Source organism: Lipotes vexillifer, unplaced genomic scaffold (genome assembly GCF_000442215.2).
Source record: "Lipotes vexillifer unplaced genomic scaffold, Lipotes_vexillifer_v1.1 scaffold240, whole genome shotgun sequence".
NCBI lineage: Eukaryota > Metazoa > Chordata > Mammalia > Artiodactyla > Lipotidae > Lipotes > Lipotes vexillifer.
Window position 1 is genome coordinate 2274385 of NW_006797481.1, and position 23051 is coordinate 2297435.

Consider the following 23051-nt stretch of genomic DNA (forward strand, 5'->3'; position numbering starts at 1 on the left):
CAAATGCCACTTATTGTAAGTCATCAGTTTTAAATGGTAATGCTATGTGTCTGACAAAAACTCTGCAAAACACATTAGAGCTCAATATGTCAGCAAACAGGACAAATACTCATTACAGACACCCTTATTTTTCTCCCCCTATCATTAAGTCTTGGTGGTCATGGTTTGATCAGCATCATGAAGAGAGGCAAGAACATTTTACAGAGGTGAGCCATGATAGATACCTAGTTTTAGACACCACCAGATAAATAGGTCAAAATCATTTATGCTAACCACCACCAATAGGGAGAAACAGAAAGAAAAAAGGTTTGAACTTTCTGAAAGGTTAAGAAAAAGATAATCTGTGACCCTATTCAACTTTTTGCTCAATTTGTGTCCAAAACAGTAACTAGCACATGGTAGGCTTTCCATAAATATTGGTTGATTGACTGAATAAATGAACTGTCTTTGGACAGTCATAATTCTCCAATATACATGACAGAGTAAAGGAAGAAGGTAATCATTAAACCTGAAGGAACCTCATGCAATAATCTCATTATACCCCCTGTCTTCCCTGATTCGAATACTTGTAGTACTGGTACGAGATTTGTCTACTCCAATTTCCATATGAGGAAACAGGAACATTAAATGACTGGTATCACTAAAGGAAAACCGGGCTTCAACACTTCCAATGGGTACAAACAAAATATCTTTTACAGGAACTCTATGGATATTAGCTCCACAGCCTTAAATTATGACTGTTCTATGGAAACCTGCTAAAAAGATAAGCCTGTGCCTATATAGTCAAATTATGAACTGCCTTAAAGTAGTGCCCTGGTTTGCCCTAGCTAAATGATTCTCATTCTACAGGGGAAAACATTACGTGAGATTTTTAATTTTTATTTTAGTACAACTTAAAAATATTTGCCTAACAACTATAAACTACCTTAGAATATTTCAGAAACAACTACTCACACCAATCTCAGTAAGGTCTTGTATCATATATTTATTCCAAAAAAATCGGTCATCAACCTGGAAAAGGTAGAAAACAAACAGTTCAGAAACATGTTGTTTCAGTTCTCCTATAGAAGCCAAACGGGTCCATAAATTGTTCTGGTGGCAAACCCTGCTCTGAGCTGTGAGAGGTACCTTTTGCCAGAGAGGACAGGGGTCCCTCTCCCCAGCACTCTGCCTCTGCACTGAATTGGTCAGGTCATAGGTCAAGCTATAGTAAAAGGATTCTGAGTCCATGAACATCTTCAGCAACTCCTCAAGTAATCTTCTCTCCAACTTCTCCTTTTCTTTACTTTCCTTAACCTGTAAGAAATTAATCTACTATTACTGCAGGAATTAAATGTAAAGCATTGTGTGGATACCACACAATTCCCTAGGAGCAAAGTAAAAAATAATCCCAAGGATATGCAGAGATGGTGCTTTAATATGACAAGTAGTTTGAAAGTAAGTTTATTAGAAGGAAAGTCACCCCTCAATTTAAAACTAGTCAAAGATGAATTCCAAGCATATCAATTAAACCCTTACTTTCTTTTTATTAGGAGCAGACACATTGGATTTAATATGCGTAAAGGTCTTCAGTAGAAACTTTGAGTCATCAGGAGATGGTATAATCTTCTCTGGTTTGTTAATTCCAAAATGATGCTTCTTACAGAGCTAAATAATAGGAGGAGAAAGAGAATTCATTATTACTAATATCTGCTTGCTTAATGTTCAAGTGTGAATGCAGAAGTGTCACTACTCCTCAAGCATTGTGGTTAAAACATCAAGAGCAGGCAAAATGACCCAGTAGACAACTGATATTAGAAAACACAGCTGTGGTTTCAAGGATTAGAAAGCTACAGTAGAGGATAAGCAAAGAATACAGGGCAGGATGGATATATTTAGGATTTAGGGGTAGAAAATTCAGGTTAGGATCATAGTAAGTTCTTATGTAATATAACTGAAGAATACAATGCTCTCGTTGGGATTCATTAACGCTTTAAAAATTGGCATCAAAAATTAAAAATAGTGCAAAATACACATATGCTATGCTCTAGTCACACTTCTTTAGAACAATATGTGCTAAATATTCATGCTAGTTGAGTGTTTTGGGTGAGAAGTTGCGAAGAGTCTGCTCTATTGGGAATGTTAAAAGCTGGACGTTTCAACCACTCTCTCTCTTCCTATCCTCACACACACTAATGAAATCAGCATAAAAACACACTCTTTGGGTCCAGAGATTAAGTTTGAAGCAGAAAGTAGGGGCTGCAGAAATATGCAGTCCAACCAACAAAGGTGATGAAGAGGATGGGAAGGTGTTAAGACAAGAGAAGGGCACAGAGGTTCTACAGAGGACTACCTGGTTAAAGTCAAGCGTTTTACATATAATTTCATGTGGCTCAACACACAAAGCAAATATTCTGAAAGAGACACAAGGATTCTATTAACCATATGCAGACTAATTCCATTCTTTCAATACACTGGTTTTATTGCTATGCTAAGTGGCAGACCCCTGTTAAGATGGTTATCATTAGTAGTGTCTTACTTACAAAATAATTATTACTAGATTATAAACAGGATAAAAAAACTTAATGAGGAGAAAAAACTAATTCAAGATTGTGGGTTTTTTAAAAATATTTATTTATTTATTTTTTGGCTGCATTGGGGTCTTAGTTGTGGCACACAGTATCTTTTTTATTATGGTGCTCGGGCTCCAGAGAGCACGGGCTCATTAGTTGTGGCAGGTGCATGGGCTGCAGAGCAAGTGGGTTCGGTAGTTGTGGCGTACGGGCTCTCTAGTTGTGGCGCCCGGGCTCAGTTGCCCCACGGCATGTGGGATCTTAGTTCCCTGACCAGGGATAGAACTGGTGTCCTCTGCATTGCAAGATGGATTCTTAACCACTGGATCACCAGGGAAGTCCCTGGTTCGAGTTTTGATTATAAATTTTTTAAAAAAGTTAGGGGGCTGGACTTCCCTGGTGGCACAGTGGTTGGGAATCCTCCTGCCAATGCAGGGGACGTGCGTTTGAGCCCTCGTCCCAGAGGATCCCATGTGCTACGGAGCAACTAAGCCCGTGCGCCACAACTACTGAGCCTGCATGCCACAACTAGTGAAGCGCATACACCTAGAGCCCATGCTCTGCAACAAGAGAAGCCACCACAATGAGAAGCCCGCACACCGCAACGAAAACCCAATGCAGCCAAAAATAAATAAGTAAATTAATTAATTTTTTTTAAAAAAGGAAGGGGGCTGTTCCCATTTTATCAAATTGGAAGTGGAGACTGATAATTGAACGAAGAATTCAGATGTACTGCAATCTTACGGGTTTTATGTCTTTTCAAAGCTATGGCTACCAAACACTATTCACATGGGTTTCACAACACGATTACAACTTTTTTTTTTTTTTTTTCCTTGCGTTATGCGGGCCTCTCACTGTTGTGGCCTCTCCCATTTGCGGAGCACAGGCTCTGGACGCACAGGCTCAGTGGCCATGGCTCACGGGCCCAGCCGCTCCGCGGCATGTGGGATCTTCCCGAAACAGGGCACGAACCCGCGTCTCCTGCATCGGCAGGCGGACTCTCAAGCACTGCGCCACCAGGGAAGCCCACGATTACAACTTTACACTCCTCCTGGCCTACCAGTGAAGACAAGGGAACCAAAGGTGAAGTAAAAAAAAATCTACAGTCATTCTGCCAAAACCAAGTTAACTTAATTTCCCTTCAAGTAAGCAAAACTAACCAGATCTTGAGATAATGGGGAAGGAGCAAGAATCAAACATATGGACGTTGCTCCAGCAATTCTCTCCTCTCCCCTCTTTCTGCCTGATCATTCCCACCAGCACAGAAACACACTGATATTTCTCTCCGCTAACACTCCTCCTGTGCCAGCTAGGGTCCTACTTCTTTGTACTCCTCACTGCCTCCAATCCGTCTCCTCCCGTTCTCTCTCCAGCCCACTCCAACTTGGCTTTGGCCCCCACCACTCCACCGAAACCTTATCTTCAGTGTGACCAATGGTCTCTACTTGGCTAAATGCAGTGGTGGATTCCTGGTCCTTTTCTTAACAGCTCAGTAGCATTTGACACAGTTCATCTCTCCCTCATCTTCTCTGATACACTGTCTTACTTGGCTTCCAGTGGTCAGTCTTTTCCTCTTTTACTGGTTCTTTCCTGACCATTTGACTTCTTAATGTCTTGGCACCTCAAGGTTCAGTCCTTGACTCCCTTCTCTATCTGCATTCACTCCCTCAGCGATTTCATCCAGTCTCATGGCTTTAAATACCATCTACATGTCAACCCTTCCCTCCCAGCAGTACATTTTCAACCCCGCTCTTTGACAAAATTCTAGAATCACAAATCCCAAAGTTTCCACTTGGATTTCCATCAGGTGCCTCACACACAACATGTTCAAAACTAGACCCTTGGGCTTCCCTGGTGGCGCAGTGGTTGGGAGTCCGCCTGCTGATGCAGGGGACACAGGTTCGTGCCCCGGTCCGGGAGGATCCCGCATGCCGCGGAGCGCCTGGGCCCGTGAGCCATGGCCGCTGGGCCTGCGCGTCCGGAGCCTGTGCTCCGCAACGGGAGAGGCCGCAGCAGTGAGAGGCCCACGTACCGCAAAAAAAACAAAACAAAACAAAACTAGACCCTCATCTTCTCTCCTCTGCCTTCATCTCCTGTGGCTGTCCTCCCCTTGCTTGCTCCACTCCACCCATGTCAGCCTCCTTGCTGTTCCTCAACAAGCCAGGACTACTGCCACCTCAGGGCCTGTGTTCTGGTTATTCTCTCGGCCCAGACATCCTCTCCTCAGATATCTTACCATGATCTCCACTCCTGGGCACTCCACCCACCACCCTTACTGCACTCAACTTTTATTTCCCATAGGGTTTACTACTTTCCAACATATGACATAATATAATTATGTTGATGTTTACTGTCTGCCGCACCCCCACCATAATGTAAGTTCCATAATAGCAGAGATCCTTGCTTTACTGACTCATATATCTCCAGGGCCTTAGTAGTACCTGGTACAGGAGGTCTCAAAAAACCTTTGTTAAATGAATGGATGGGCTCTGACGCTACAAATGTAAGTGGTAACTTCCAGATTCATACATGGGGCATAAAAGTAGTCCTAGAAAACCATCACTTCCCTTCTTCCATGAATACACCTCATACGCCTCCAGCCTTGGTTAGTACAGAATTATTGGGGCAGCAAAGGAGCTCTCCTGTTAGCCCCCTGCTGCTGCTGCTGCTGCTTGCAGCACTGAGCAATTGCCGGCTAGTGATTTTTATGCAGAGTGTTTGTTAGTAATCATCTAGTCATATTCATAACACCTTCTTTAAAAAATCTGAAAACATGCCTTAAACCTAGTTATAGATTGTTGCAGTTTTAATATTCAAACAGGATATTATGCCTCTGTCAGACACAGTTATTCCTTAAGAGCATTCAAGCCAGCAAGACTTTCCCCCAGGAATATATCAAAGATAATTCTAAATATCTAGCTATTCTAAAGTAATCTTGCAGCAGCACACCAGTCTGCACCCACTCTCCTCAGTCTCAGAAGGACGGGAGTTGTTTTTCTCTGCAAGGCTGTGTCTCCTCTAGGATCAGGACCTTGCCCCGTCATTCACCCCCCCTCTCCTCTGTTCCAACCTCTCTCTCTAAATAGTCCCTTTCCTACCACATTTTAACATTGTTCAAGTTTACCAGAATCTTTTTTCTAAATCCATCCCTCAACCCTGAAATCTCCATGAGTGAGCAGGGTACAGTGTCACAGTCACTGGAACTGTGAGGACTATAGTCTGCTTGGAGTAGGTCAAAGAGTGAAGGCCAATGAAACTGCTCAGGCAGAGTGAAACAAGGACCCCCTCGCTCTGAAAAGGACAAACCTTATGTCTGTCTAAGAATGTGGCATTAAGGATCACTCTCTGCCATCTCGTCACCTGGCCCCTATGACACCCGTCTCTCTGGGCTCTTCCCCCACCTCCAACTGTTCCTTCTCTGTCTTCTTTGTTGGCATCTCTATCTCTAAAGATAATGGTGGCTCCCAATTTTCCACCCTTAATTCTCTTCCCATTCTTCATGCTCTGCCAAGAAAATTTCATCCTCTTTCCTCATTTTTAACTACCATTACATTGAACTCTACATTTCTAACTCTAATCTTTTGCTCTGAGCTCATGACCCCAAAATACATCTCCCCACTAATGAGACACTAGTCTCTCAAATTCAGCATCTCCAAACCTGACCAGCGTCTGTGTGGCAAATCTTGTTCCTTTGCTGGAATGCCGTATCTCAGGCAATGACTACATCGCCCACTGGATTACTTAAGCAAGAAACCTTGGAGTCATCTTCTATTATTCCACCTGCTAAAGTCTCTCCCTATCGACCCCAACTACTTCATGCTCATTGTTATTGTGTTAATTCAGATCCTTATCTTTTGCCAAGACCAGTGTTTCTCCAAGGAGGTGCTACTGGCTTAACAGACAAGAGAATTCTTTTCGGCACAATTATCCCACTTAGAACAGATAACCCAGCCTCCTTCCATGAACTGGGGGGTCCCACTCCAGCACCAGGCTTAAAGTACTGAACATGGCTCCAGACCCCCATCTCCAATATAGACCTTTTAGTTCCCTTTAATGTGTAGGGACCAAATCTCCACCCACCACTGCCTGCTTATGGATGCAGAAACTAGAAGGCCTCTGTCTGACCCACTATTCCATTTATGGTCCATGAAGACAAGATGCGGTTTCCCTCTAGGCCTGGCAATGTCTTGTTTTTCTTTTCTTTTCTCTCTCTCTTTTTTTTAATCTATCCTCTTCCTGGGCTTGGAACAGAGTTGATATAGGCCCAATATCCCTTAACTCCAAAATCCAAAAAACTCTGAAACCTGAAAGTTTTTTAAAAGTTTGCTACAAGCTCATCTAATGACAAAATAATCCCTGAACTGATATGAGGCAATTTATAGTCATCATTTACCTTCCTTAGAAAGAATATTCATATGATTCTTTAAGAAGTATGAATGTGTAAAATTGTAGGGTAATGTCCCAGACTCACTGCACATACATCAAGTACATGGAATAACCTTTTAGAAAGCCCCCCAAACCTGAATTCTAAAACAAATACAGCCCCAAAGATTTCAGATAAGGATTGTGATCTGCATTACAAAGCACAAAGTCACCACACCATCTTATCCAGAAGTCTCTGTCTCTTAAAACTGACCTTTCTAAATAGAAATTTAAAATACTTTAAACATAAAACATTTTCAATGAATATTTAAAAATCTTTCATATATAAAGTTAACTTTAGAAAAGAAAGTATAGACCACTATCTTTTAAAATAGGTTAAATTCAGGGCTACCAAGAAACAGGAATACAGAAAACTACTACTTGGGATCCCTTCCAGTCTTAAGATGCTTTGTTTAGACAGAGCTCTAGGGATTACAATATACAGCGTGGACAGTGGGATCACCTTCCCTTTTCCAGAGGCCCAGCCAGTCCTGTGTAATATGTGCTTAGGCACTTCTCACAACATCGATACACACCATCTCAAAAAGAAAAGCAACACTGCAAGCGCCACAGTGCTCCCCTAGTTTTTCTACTACTCTAGCAACTTACATTTCACAACCAAGATTAAGGGGCTGATGTTGTTGCTGCTGTATAGGGAAAGGAAAGTAAATGATTTTACTTTAAAGGTTGGTAGCTATCTATGTCCATCTGGAGCTAAAATTTTAAACAGATGTCTAATGGGAAACCAAATATGGAAAATGATACAGTTATCTATTAAGGCAATGAGATACAGCAAATAAGATATGCAGATATCGAACATAAGCCTATAAAACTTTAAAGGATGTTTTTTTCAAAAGAAAGAACATCTATGTCCTCATTTATTTGAAACCCACAGATTCTTCATACCCTTGTATAGATCTTTTTTTTTTTTTTTTTTCTTTTGGCCATGCTGCACGGCATGTGGGATCTTACTTCCCCGACCAGGGATCAAACCTGCAGTGGAAGTGCAGAGCCTTAACCACTGGACTGCCAGGGAAGTCCCTAGATCTTTTTCTTTTTTTTCTTTAATGGCACATTGCTTTGAAAAACAGTCTGGCAGGTCCTCAAGAGGTTAGACACAGTTACTATACGACCCAGCAATTCCATTCCTAGGTATGGAATTTCTCTTTCTCCCAAGGGAAACGAAAACAAATGTCCACCCAAAAACTTGTACACAATGTTCACAGCAGTATTACTCATAACAGCCCCAAAGTGAAAACAACCTAAATGTCCATCAACTGAGGAATGGATAAATAAAATGTGGTATACAATGGAATAAAAAGGAATTAAGTGTTGACACATGCTACAACAAGCATGAACCTTGAAAACATGGTGCTAAATAACAGAAGCCAGTCACAAAAGGCCACTTATTTTATGATTCCATTTATCAGAAATATTCAGAATAGGCAAATTTACAGAGAAAGAAAGTAGATTAATGGTTGCCTAGGATTTGCCTGGGGTTTGGGGGGAAATGAGTGACTACTAATGAGTGCAGGGTTATTTTTAGAGTGATGAAAATGTTCTAACATTAATTGTGGTGACAGTTACAAAACTGTGAATATACTAAAAACCACTGAAATTATGTGCTTTAAATGAGTAAACTGTACACTATGAAAATTATTTTAAAAACTGGCAAACAAGCCATATAACTGAAGCAAAAAGTCAACTGGGGGGCAGGGGGGACCTTCAAGATGGTGGAGGAGTAAGACGTGGAGATCACCTTCCTCCCCACAGATACATCAGAAATACAACTACATGTGGAACAATTCCTATAGAACACCTACTGAACACTGGCAGAAGACCTCACACTTCCCAAAAGAGCCGTGTGGCTGACAGGGTCTTGGTGCTCCGGCCGGGTGTCAGGCCTGTTACTCTGAGGTGGGAGAGCTGAGTTCAAGACATTGGTCCACCAGAGACCTCCCGGCTCCATGTAATATCAAACGGTGAAAGCTCTCCCAGAGATCTCCATCTCAATGCTAAGACCCACCTCCACTCAACGACCAGCAAGCTACAGTACTGGACACCCTATGCCAAACAACTAGCAAGACAGGAACACAACCCCACCCATTAGCAGAGAGGCTGCCTAAAATCATAATAAGTCGACAGACACCCCAAAACACACCACCGGACATGGTCTTGCCCACCAGAAAGACAAGATCCAGCCTCCTCCACCAGAACACAGGCACTAGTCCACTCCACCAGGAAGCCTACAGAGCCCACTGAACCAACCTTAGCCACTGAGGGCAGACACCAAAACAGCAGGAACTATGAACCCACAGCCTGTGAAAGGGGGACTCCAAACACAGTAAGTTAAGCAAAATGAGAAGACAGACAAACACACAGCAGATGAAGGAGCAAGGTAAAAACCCACCAGACCAAACAAAGAGGAAATGGGCACTCCACCTGAAAAAGAATTCAGAGTAATGATAGTAAAGACAATCCAAAATCTTGGAAACAGAATGGAGAAAATACAAGAAATGTTTAACAAGGACCTAGAAGAACTAAAGAGCAAACAATGATGCACAACACAATAAATGAAATTAAAAATTCGCTAGAAGGAATGAATAGCAGAATAACTGAGGCAGAAGAACGGATAAGTGACATGAAATATAAAATAGTGGAAATAACTACTGCAGAGCAGAATAAAGAAAAAAGAATGAAAAGAATTGAGGACAGTTGTAGAGACCTCTGGGACAACATTAAATGCACCAAAATTCGCATTATAGGGGTCCCAGAAGAAGAGGAGAAAAAGAAAGGGACTGAGAAAATATCTGAAGAGATTATAGTTGAAAACTTCCCTGATATGGGAAAGGAAAGAGTCAATGAAGTCCAGCAAGCACAGAGAGTCCCATACAGGATAAATCCAAGGAGAAAAACACCAAGACACATATTAATCAAACTATCAAAAATTAAACACAAAGAAAAAATATTAAAAGCAGCAAGGGAAACACAGCAAATAACATACAAGGGAATCCCCATAAGGTTAACAGCTGATCTTTCAGCAGAAACTCTGCTAGCCAGAAGGGAGTAGCAGGACATACTTAAAGTGATGAAAGGGAAAAACCTACAACGAAGATTACTCTACCCAGCAAGGATCTCATTCAGATTTGAAGGAGAAATTAAAACCTTTACAGATGAGAAACAGCTAAGAGAATTCAGCAGCACCAAACCAGCTTTACAACAAATGCCAAAGGAACCTCCCTAGGCAGGAAACACAAGGAAAAGACCTACAATGACAAACCCAAAACAATTTAAAAAATGGTAATAGGAACATACATCTCGATAATTACCTTAAATGTAAATGGATTAAATGCTCCAACCAAAAGACACAGAATGGCTGAATGGATACAAAAACAAGACCCGTACATATGCTGTCTTATAAGAGACCCACTTCAGACCTAGGGACACATACAAAATGAGAGTGAGGGGATGGAAACAGATATTCCACACAAATGAAAATCAAAAGAAAGCTGGAGTAGCAATTCTCATATCAGAGAAAATAAACTTTAAAATAAAGACTATTACAAGAGACAAAGAAGGACACTACACAATGACCAAGGGATCAATCCAAGAAGAAGACATAACAATTGTAAATATTTATGCACCCAACATAGGAGCACCTCAATACATAAGACAAATGCTAACAGCCATAAAAGGGGAAATCGACACTAACATAATCATAGTAGGGGACTGTAACACCCCACTTTCACCAATGGACAGATCATCCAAAATGAAAATAAATAAGAAAGCACAAGCCTTAAATGACACATTAAACAAGATGGACTTAATTGATATTTATAGGACATTCCATCCAAAAACAACAGAATACACTTTCTTCTCAAGTGCTCATGGAACATTCTCCAGGATAGATCATACCTTGGGTCACAAACCAAGCCTTGGTAAATTTAAGAAAACTGAAATCGTATCAAGTATCTTTTCTGACCACAACGCTATCACACTAGATATCAATTATAGGAAAAAATCTGTAAAAAATACAAACACATGGAGGCTAAGCAATATGCTACTAAATAACCAAGAGATCACTGAAGAAATCAGAGGAAATCAAAAAATACCCAGAAACAAATGACAATGAAAACACGACAATCCAAATCCTATGGGATGCAGCAAAAGCAGTTCTAAGAGGGAAGTTTATAGCAATACAATCCTACCTCAAGAAACAAGAACATCTCAAACAAACAACCTAACTTACACCTAAAGCAACCATAGAAAGAAGAACAAAAAAAAATCAAAGTTAGCAGAAGGAAGAAATCATAAAGATCAGAGCAGAAATAAATGAAATAGAAACAAAGAAAACAAGAACAAAGATCAATAAAACTAAAAGCTGGTTCTTTGAGAAGATAAACAAAATTGATAAACCATTAGCCAGGCTCATCAAGAAAAAAAGGGAGAAGACTCACATCAACAGAATTAGAAATGAAAAAGGAGAAATAACAACTGACACTGCAGAAATACAAAGCATCCTAAGGAGACTACTACAAGCAACTCTGTGCCAATAAAATGGACAACATGGAAGAAATGGACAAATTCTTAGAAAGGTATACCCTTCCAAGACTCTACCAGGAAGAAATAGAAAATATGAACAGACCAATCACAAGTAATGAAATTGAAACTGTGATTAAAAATCTTCCAACAAACAAAAGTCTAGGACCAGATGGCTTCACAGGCGAATTCTATCAAACATTTACAGAAGAGCTAACACCGATCCTTCTCAAACTCTTCCAAAATATAGCAGAGGGAGGAACACTCCCAAACTCATTCTATGAGGCCACCATCACCCTGATACCAAAACCAGACAAAGATGTCACAAAGAAAGAAAACTACAGGCCAGTATCACTGATGAACATAGATGCAAAAATCCTGAACAAAATACTAGCAACAGAATCCAACAGCACATTAAAAGGATCATACACCGTGATCAAGTGGGGTTTATCCCAGGAATGCAAGGATTCTTCAATATATGCAAATCAATCAATGTGATACACCATATTAACAAACTGAAGGAGAAAAACCGTATGATAATCTCAATAGATGCAGAAAAAGCTCTTGACAAAATTCAATATACATTTATGATAAAAAAAAAATCCTCCAGAAAGTAGGCATAGAGGGAACCTACCTCAACATAATAAAGGCCATATATGACAAACCCACAGCCAACATCATTCTCAATGGTGAAAAACTGAAACCATTTCCACTAAGATCAGGAAGAAGACAAGGTTGTCCACTCTCACCACTATTATCCAATATAGTTTTGGAAGTTTTAGCCACAGCAATCAGAGAATAAAAAGAAATAAAAGGAATCCAAATCAGAAAAGAAGAAGTAAAGCTGTCACTGTTTGCAGGTGACATGATACTATACATAGAGAATCCTAAAGATGCTACCAGAAAACTACTAGAAGTAATCAATGAATTTGCTAAAGTAGCAGGATACAAAATTAATGCACAGAAAACTCTTGCATTCCTATACACTAATGCTGAAAAATTGTAAGAGAAATTAAGGAAACACTCCCATTTACCACTGCAACAAAAATAATAAAATACCTAAGAATAAACCTACCTAGGGAGACAAAAGACCTGTATGCAGAAAACCATAAGACACTGATGAAATAAATTAAAGATGATACAAACAGATGGAGAGATATACCATGTTCTTGGGTTAGAAGAATCAATATTGTGAAAATGACTATATTACCCAAAGCAATCTACAGATTCAGTGCAATCCCTATCAAATTACCAATGGCATTTTTTACAGAACTAGAACAAAAAAATCTTAAAATTTGTATGGAGACACAAAAGATCCTGAATAGCCAAAGCAGTCTTGAGAGAAAAAAAACAGAGCTGGAGGAACCAGATTCCCTGACTTCAAGCTATACTACAAAACTACAGTAATCAAGACAATATGGTACTGGCACAAAAACAGAAATATAGATCAATGCAACAGGAAAGAAAGCCCAGAGACAAACCCACGCACCTATGGTCAACTAATCTATGACAAAGGAGGCAAGGATATACAATGGAGAAAAGACAGTCTCTTCAATAAGTGGTGCTGGGAAAACTGGACAGCTACACGTAAAAGAATGAAATTAGAACACTCCCTAACACCATACACAAAAATCAACTCAAAATGGATTACAGACCTAAATGTAAGCCCAGACACTATAAAACTCTTAGAGGAAAACATGGGAAGAACACACTTTGACATAAATCACAGCAAGATCTTTTTTGATCCACCTCCTAGAGTAATGGAAATAAAAACCAAAATAAACAAATGGGACCTAATGAAACTTAAAAGCTTTTGCAAAGCAAAGGAAACTACAAACAAAACGAAAAGACAACCCTCAGAATGGGAGAAAATATTTGCAAGCAAATCAATGGACAAAGGATTAATCTCCAAAATATATAAACAGTTCACGCAGCTGAATATTAAAAAAACAAACAACCCAATCCAAAAATGGGCAGAAGACCTAAATAGACATTTCTCCAAAGAAGACATACAGATGGCCAAGAAGCACATGAAAAGCTTCTCAACATCACTAATTATTAGAGAAATGCAAATCAAAACTACAATGAGGTATCACCTCACACCAGTTAGAATGGGCATCATCAGAAAATCTACAAACAATAAATGCTGGAGAGGGTGTGGAGAAAAGGGAACCCTCTTGCACTGTTGCTGGGAATGTAAATTGATACAGCCACTCTGGAGAACAGTATGGAGGTTCCTTAAAAAACTAAAAATATAATTACCATACCATCCAGCAACCCCACTACTGGGCATATACCCAAAGAAAACCATAATTCAAAAAGACACATGCACCCCAATGTTCACTGCAGAACTATTTACAATAGCCAGGTCATGGAAGCAACCTAAATGCCCATCGACAGATGAATCGATAAAGAAGATGTGGTACATCTATACAATGGAATATTACTCAGCCATAAAACGGAATGAAATTGGGTCATTTGTAGAGACATGGATGAATCTAGAGACTGTCATACAGAGCGAAGTAAGTCAGAAAGAGAAAAACAAATATCATATAGTAAAGCATATATGTGGAACCTAGAAAAGTCATACAGATGAACCGATTTGCAGGGCAGAAAATGAGACACAGACGTAGAGAACAAACATATGGACACCAAGCGGGGAAAGCAGCGGCGGGGTGGGGCTGGTGGTGTGATGAATTGGGAGATTGGGGTTGACATGTATACACTGATGTGTATAAAATTGATGACTAATAAGGACCTGCTGTATAAAAAAATAAATTTTTAAAAAAGAGTCATGTACCACAATGTTCATTGCAGCTCTATTTACAATAGCCAGGACATGGAAGCAACCTAAGTGTGTCCATCGACAGACGAATGCATAAAGAAGATGTGGCACATATATACAATGGAATATTACTCAGCCATAAAAAGAAATGAAACTGAGTTATTTGTAGTGAGGTGGATGGACCTAGAGTCTGTCATACAAAGTGAAGTAAGTCAGAAAGAGAAAAACAAATACTGTAGGCTAACACATATATATGGAATCTAAAAACAAAAAAATTGTTCTCAAGAACCTAGGGGCAGGACAGAAATAAAGACACAGACATACAGAATGGACGTGAGGACACGGGGAGGGGGAAGGGTAAGCTGGGACACAGTGAGAGAGTGGCATGGACATATATACAGTACCAAAAGTAAAATAGATAGCTAGTGGGAAGCAGCCGCATAGCACAGGGAGGTCATCTCGGTGATTTGTGACCACCTAGAGGGGTGGGATAGGGAGGGAGACACAAGAGGGAAGAGATATGGGAACATATGTATAACTGATTCACTTTGTTATAAAGCAGAAACCAACACACCATTATAAAGCATTTATACTCCAATAAAGATGTTAAAAAAAAAATTACCATGCTTCTAAATGCACCTTTTAACTGGAGTTATACGTTAATTGAATTAAAGATACCAAAGATTTAAATTGTGTCAGAAAATAAGCAAACAGTTTGTGATTTTCAACATAGCTGTTCTTTCCCTTCCTCCTATTGTTCACTGTAAAGCTCCATTACCATAAAATAGGATTAAAGGAAAGGGAAAAAAGGCTTAAATGCAAATTTCTAAAATTCTATTCTCTTGAGAGAAAGCCATGCCAAACTATCACTAAAATGGGATCTGGAAATACTTTATCTATAATCACGTTTACCCTTAATTAGCAAGGTTCATTACATATTTCCAACTCTTAACTTTTAGTACCCTGGCAAATGCCATAGCTCAGACTGTTCAACTGTGCTGTAAGAATACTCAGCTATGTGGGGGAGTATCTCGTTTTCACCTGTATTTGAAGATAATCTCATTCACTTAAGAGTATCGCGAGAGAAAAGGAAAGGTCTTCAGAATAAAGACATTTTAAGAGCTTTCATCATATTCACATTTTTGTGTCTTAAAATTCCATTAAGTGTTATTTCCTAAAGATTCCTCCCCCTCCACCCCTGCCATTTACACAACAGTCAGCTACTAATCTCAAATGTTACGGATTGGTGGCCACAAAGGGCATAAGAAAACCTCCTTGAAAAGTCCAGCTCCAGTTCTCCGACGACGAGGACAGCTCATTTCCCCAGGGTTGGGAGTACTAGATGTGCAAACTGATGACTAGAATGTGACCAAGGTGCTGGATAAGCTGTTTCTTGCTCTAACTCTAACTGCTAGGGCCCCCAGGCTTAATGCTCAAACCAGCATGCTGCCCAAGGGGTGCTCACCCTCAAGGCAAAGTCTGGTGACAAGAAGCCACACTGACCTTTCAATTTGTCAGCAGTCATCCAAAGGACACAAGTTTATTAGCTTAGCAAACTGACACAATTTTTTTGTCTGGCTGTTCTTCACTAAAATAAAATGCAAACAAAACCTGCCAATACCTGCTTTTAATAGGCCTAACTGCCACCTAAGGTACTTGTCTCAGATCAGCAATAGTAATAGTATTCCATCTCTAGTACCAATGAAAGGAAATAAGAAGTACTCTAATCTCTTTTTGATACTTGTAACAAATAGAATATCAATGTCCTCCTAAGTTCATTTTAATGCTGGTTTCTTAAAATTAGATTGTCAAACTTCCAGCATAAAAATAACTATATTGTCACAGGCATACCCATTTTACTGTGCTTTGCAGATATTTCTTTTTTCTTTCTTTTTTTTTTTTTAAACAAATTAAAGGTTTGTGGCAACCTTGCATCAAACAAGTCTATTGGCGGGATTTTCCAACAGCATTTGCTCATTTCATGTCTCTGTGCCACATTTTGTTAATTTTCACGATTTCAAACTTTCTCATCATTATTATATTTGTTATGGTGATCTGTGATCAGTGATCTTTGATGTTATTGCAAAAAGACTGACTCACCGAAAACTGAGATGGTGGTTAGCATTTTTTTAGCAATGGTATTTTAAAATTAAGGTATGTACATTATTTTTTTAGGCATAATGTCCTTGCACACTTAATAGACCACAGTATAAACATAACTTTATATGCTTGGGAAACAAAAAGATTCATGTGAATCATGTTATTATGATATTTGCTTTATTGCAGTGGTCTGGAATTAAACAATGTCTCTGAGGTATCTCTGTACTTATTTTTTTAAACAATTTAACCCTGTCCCCAAACTTTCTTCCTAAGAACTCACCTCAGAATAACACGTATTTGAGTTGTGGGGCAGTGGGAACTATGTTACCTGCTATTCAGGTAACAGGGAGGCAAGGTCAGCAGAGTGATACAGGACCAGACGGCCTGAGTCCAGGTCTGGACACTACCACATGTCAGCTGTGATTACTTCCTCTCCAAGCCTTCTTTCTTCACCTGTACAACATGGACTATAACAGTGCCTACTTTATAGGATAGTCCAAAGGATTAAATATGATAATCCATTTAACCCTCAGGGCCTGTCTGGCACATCACACAGTGACCAAAATAGGCTAGGACTATGACAGAGTGATGACATCCCTAGATGCCACATCCCCACACTGACAGCAGGCATGATACAAATGCTTTCATGGGTTACTTCAGCCAGGCGGTGGCGAGGCACAGTGTGGAGACAAACACTGGCCCTGGGCAATCTCATTATCTTGGCCCTAAGTCACTCTATTTGAAGGCTTGATTTCCTCTTGGAAAATGAAAAAGTCTTACAAGACCAGTGGTTTTTCTTTCTTCAAAAAAAAAAAAAAAAAAAAAAAAAAAAGAGCCCCCCCCATAGGGAACCCGGCAAAAGCCTCTCAGATAGCCTCATCCACCAGAGGGCAGACAGCAGAAGCAAGAAGAACTACAATCCTGCAGCCTGTGGAACAAAACCCGCATTTACAGAAAGAGAGACAAGATGAAAAGGCAGAGGGCTATGTACCAGATGAAGGCACAAAATAAAACCCCAGAAAAACAACTAAATGAAGTGGAGATAGGCAACCTTCCAGAAAAAGAATTCAGAATAATGATAGTGAAGATGATCCAGGACCTTGGAAAAAGAATGGAGGCAAAGATCAAGAAGAGGCAAGAAATGTTTAACAAAGACCTAGAAGAATTAAAGAACAAACAAACAGAGATGAACAACACAATAACTGAAATGAAAACTACACTAGAAGGAATCAATAGCAGAATAACTGAGGCAGAAGAACAGATAAGTGACCTGGAAGACAGAATGGTGGAATTCACTGCCGCGGGACAGAATAAACAAAAAAGAATGAAAAGAAATGAAGACAGCCTAAGAGACCTCTGGGACAACATTAAATGCAACAACATTCACATTATAGGGGTCCCAGGAGAAGAGAGAGAGAAAGGACCCGAGAAAATATTTGAAGAGATTATAGTCAAAAACTTCCCTAACATGGGAAAGGAAATAGCCACCCAAGTCCAGGAAGTGCAGGGAGTCTCATACAGGATAAACCCGCCGAGACACATAGTAATCAAACTGGCAAAAATTAAAGACAAAGAAAAATTATTGAAAGCAGCAAGGGATAAACGACACATAACATACAAGGGAACTCCCATAAGGTTAACAGCAGATTTCTCAGCAGAAACTCTACAAGCCAGAAGGGAGTGGCATGATATACTTAAAGTGATGAAAGGGAAGAACCTACAACCAAGATTACTCTACCCAGCAAGGATCTCATTCAGATTCAATGGAGAAATCTAAAGCTTTACAGACAAGCAAAAGCTAAGAGAATTCAGCACCACCAAACCAGCTCTACAACAAATGCTAAAGGAACTTCTCTAAGTGGGAAACACAAGAGAAGAAAAGGACCTACAAAAACAAACCCAAAACAATTAAGAAAATGGTCATAGGAACATACATATCGATAATTACCATAAACATGAATGGATTAAATGCTCCAACCAAAAGACACAGGCTTGCTGAATGGATACAAAACAAGGCCCATATATATGCTGTCCACAAGAGACCCACTTCAGACCTTGGGACACATACAGATTGAAAGTGAGGGGATGGAAAAAGATATTCCATGCAAATGGAAATCAAAAGAAAGCTGGAGTAGCAGTACTCATATCAGATAAAATAGACTTTAAAATAAAGAATGTTACAAGAGACAGGGAAGGACACTACATAATGATCAACAGATCAATCCAAGAAGAAGATATAACAATTATAAATATATATGCACCCAACATAGGAGCACCTCAATACATAAGGCAACTGCTAACAGCTATAAAAGAGGAAATCGACAGTAACACATAATAATGGGGGACTTTAACACCTCACTTACACCAATGGACAGATCATCCAAACAGAAAATTAATACAGAAACACAAGATTTAAATGACACAAAAGACCAGATAGATTTAATTGATATTTATAGAACCTTCCATCCAGAAACAGCAGATTACACTTTCTTCTCAACTGCACATGGAACATCCTCCAGGATAGATCACATCTTGGGTCACAAATCAAGCCACGGTAAATTCAAGAAAACTGAAATCATATCAAGCGTCTTTTCTGACCACAACACTATGAGATTAGAAATGAATTACAGGGAAAAAAACATTAAAAAAACACCAACACATGGAGGCTAAACAATACGTTACTAAATAACCAAGAGATCACTGAAGAAATCAAAGAGGAAATCAAAAAATGCCTAGAGACAAATGACAATGAAAACCAACGATCCAAAACCTCTGGGATGCAGCAAAAGCAGTTCTAAGAGGGAAGTTCACAGCTATACAAGCCTACCTCAAGAAACAAGAAGAATCTCAAATAAACAATCTAACCTTACACCTAAAGGAACTAGAGAAAGAAGAACAAACAAAACCAAAAGTTAGCAGAAGGAAAGAAATCATAAAGATCAGAGCAGAAATAAGTGAAATAGAAATAAAACAATAGCAAAGATCAATAAAACTAAAAGCTGGTTCTTTGAGAAGATAAACAAAATGGATAAACCATTAGCCAGACTCATCAAGAAAAAGAGGAAGAGGACTCAAATCAATAAAATTAGAAATGAAAAAGGAAAAAAAAAACTTAAAAAAAAACTACAAGAGAAATATAGCCTGAGAGAAATTTCAAGAAATATAGATAAAAGATATAATAAAAGTTAAATCTCACCTTCTTGACTTCCCCTACCCCAAACCAGTTTTTGAACTGTGCTATGCAGAGTCTTAGGGATCCCTAGAAACAGAAGGTGGCTTCCAGCAGAAGCCAAGTAGGCAGGGCCCCAAGGAACCCCTCTTCTCCCATCACTACCTCAACAAAAGCAGCTCTGGCTTCTATGCATTTTATATACTGGATTTCACAGATTTTAAAACAAAGGTTCCACTACCAAAGTGAGACTTGAAAACCACAGGATTAAATTACTCTAAAGATATTATCCAGCTCTAAAACTCTATGATTCTGGTCTATTAAACCAAATCCCCATAGTTGCCATTACATCTATATCAAGTTTCCATAAAATTTCCTGAGACTTTACCTTACCTCTAGCTCAAGATCCTGAGGTTCCATTTCAGAAAGTGATAGCACAGCAATTTTGGTAACTTTACAGACCTCATGGTCTCCTGGAAGTTTGCCCACCAAAGCTTTCTGCCGAATTAAAATAAGCCACCATGGTAGATCTGAAAGAGAAAAGTCATATTTAATGTGTGGCTTCTATAAAGTGGTACTGTCCTGGCAAGCTGAAGGTGAATAATCAAACACAGTGTGCAAAAGATACAACCCTTTAAAGCAGCGGTCCCCAACCTTTTAGGCACCAGGGACTGGTTTCGTGGAAGATAATTTTTCCACGGCCGAGGCGGGTTGGGGTGTGGTTCAGGTGGTAATGTGAGCGGTGGTGGGGACGGTTCAGGTAGCAACGCGAGCAATGGTTCAAGCAGTAATGCAAGCGATGGGGAGCGGCAGATGAAGCTTTACCTGCTCCCCCCCCTCCCCGCCGCGCTCACCCTGTTGCGTGGCCCGGTTCCTAACAGGCCGTGGACTGGTACCTTTTAGAGCACAACAAAGATATAAAAATGACCCTTAAATGTATGAAAAGATTTTCAATGGAGATGTAAATTAAAATGTTGCAATACCATTCTCATCCATCAGCTTGGGGATAATAAAAAAGTATGAGAGCACATTCGCTGGCCAGGCTGTGGGAACCAGGCACTCTCCTAGTGCTGGTGGGAATACAGACGCACACAACTTTTCTGGAGGGAAATTTTGTGATAACTAATAATAAAACATACACACTTACCTTTTAACCTAGCAATCCCACTCTTGTGAATTTACCTTGAAGACACACCTCAACAACACAAAAGTACACATACTCAAATCTATTCATTGCAGCAGTTTACAACTGTAAAATACTGGAAATAACTAGAATGCCCAGGCATAGGAGAATGGCTGAATAAACTATGGCACATCTATGCAGTAGAGTACTATGCAGCTGTAAAAAAAGAATTAGAAGCAGTCTGTAAACTGATAAGAAGTGATTCCTAGATATATTAAGGGGATAAACTGGATATTATTAATATACAATAAGGGTATTACATAATAAGATATAGTATTAAATCGAAGCACAAAAGAGTATCTAGAGTGTGCCACCCTTTCTGTAAGAAAGATGAGAAAATATGCACATATCTGCTCATTTGTACAAAAAAAAAAGAGGAAAGAGAAATTAGAAATTAATGAGATTGGTTATTGAACAAGGAGTAGGTGGAAATGACATGGAAGGAAGAGAAAACAGGAATGGGATAAAAGGGATGAGGGGGATGACATCTCTCCAAGTATACCCTTTCACATAGTTCCGACTCTTAGAATCATGGTAATGTTTCACATCCCCTCAAAAACAAGTAGTTCAAATTAACCAGAATGTGAAGGGAACCCCCCCAAAAATGCAAAGAGTAACCCAACTCTGTTACAAATGGAAAACGTAACCATAATGTAGGAGATAAGGAAGAAATAAACTAATCTAAATAACTTTGGAAAACAGTATTTTGCAAGGATAAAGACAAAAAGAACTGTATACAATACTGTACTCTGGTTAGTGAATTATTTTTCAGAAGAGTATGAGTTAGCAATTCCAAAACTACTTTATGTGTACACTAGGACTGAGCAAATAAGTAAATATATTGAAGAAAGTGGGGGAGGGGTATAAAACAAATGAAAGAAATATTTAATAATTACAAGAAAGAAAGGAAAGAAAACACCTAGAGGCCCAATAGTTATCTTTCCAATCCCAATTTCTACTTCTCACAAAAGATTTCTATTTAACTGAGAAATGGTCTATGAAAGACAGCATCCAAAAGCAATTTTTCATTTTATGAGACTCTACACCCTTTAAAAATACTACCTAATTAGTACCAAAAATAAAAATAATTGAAACAGTGTTTCAGGAATTTCTTACTATAGAAAAATAGCATGATGGATATATATTCCCCTTATGAAAAAATATTTTTAAAAGATATATAGTATTTTAATTTCCCCCATTTTTTCCCCCAAATATTAGTCAACTCTCACTTGAGGGAAAATGCTCTGGGGATGTGCTTAAAGCATTTCATAAATGCAAGAATTTGGAAACGTTTCATAGTTCTTTATAAAATAGGGTAGAAATCTACTCCAAAGTTTCAAGGCTTTTGCAGGTCAGTTCATTAATATCATTAAACTTTAACCAAGGACCTACCATGTGCTGGGAAGTACGTCAGGCACAGATTAAGGTTACCAAGCACCTAACACACAATAAACCTAACACAAAATAAATAAAGCACATAATACATAATAGACTGTTGAATACTAATACAGTCTGCTGAATAAAAAGAAATTCTTACCACAGGTCTCTTAACCTCACAGGAATAATTTCTATTTTACACTGAACAATTTAGTGTTGGCAGATGATCAGACAAGCCAATATTAGGAAGCCCTCCTCCCAGTTTATGCCTTCTTGCTTTCATATTAACATCAAGAATTGCGATTTTAAGAAATTACAGCAATGAAAAAAAACACAATGTGCACAATCAAATGTAATAAATGTCTTTCCAATAAGCCATCTAATGGTATAGTACCAAAAATACAAAAATATTAAATTTCAAACACAGAGGTTTTACCCCACACATAGACTCACTTGGGAAATGAAAGGCATGCTTTTTTCCACAAAAACATTGGTATTGTCAATACTGAAATTCAACTTACAAACTCAAATACATTTTAAAATAAAATATGCATATTTTTAGAGTTTAGCTAGCTAAACTCATACACAGAAACTGAAAAACTGAGGTGCTTCTATAAAAAAAATTACAGACTTAAGTTCAATATGCCTGAGGGATTATAATGAAGACTAAATCTGAGAAAATACCATGTAAATGATCTCAAACAAAAGAGAAAAAAATTTGTAAACAGTAGCTTTCCCTCTTCAGAGACGCCTCAGTGTTCTAGACTTTGAGGTCAGAACTCAGACTCAAATTTTAGCTGCCTTATATATTTATCATGTACTTCAGCTTAATACTTAACTGCTCCAATTCTTGGTTTTCTCATCTGTAGAATGGGATAAAACCACCTATTTCAGAGAGTATCTATGAGGACTAAATAATTTTTA

The 23051-nt window shown here is 39.0% G+C and overlaps 1 protein-coding gene across 1 annotated transcript in view; it reads right to left on the bottom strand.

Moving 5' to 3' along the window:
* INPP5F (inositol polyphosphate-5-phosphatase F) overlaps window positions 1-23051 on the bottom strand; it is a 94297-nt gene that overhangs the window by 31774 nt on the left and 39472 nt on the right. Inside the window, exons 3-6 of the mRNA XM_007469571.1 lie at window positions 19961-20097; window positions 1519-1647; window positions 1129-1296; window positions 955-1011 (exon numbers count right to left, since the gene is read on the bottom strand). Coding sequence (XP_007469633.1) covers window positions 955-1011; window positions 1129-1296; window positions 1519-1647; window positions 19961-20097 — 491 coding nt within the window. The remainder of the gene's footprint in view (window positions 1-954; window positions 1012-1128; window positions 1297-1518; window positions 1648-19960; window positions 20098-23051) is intronic.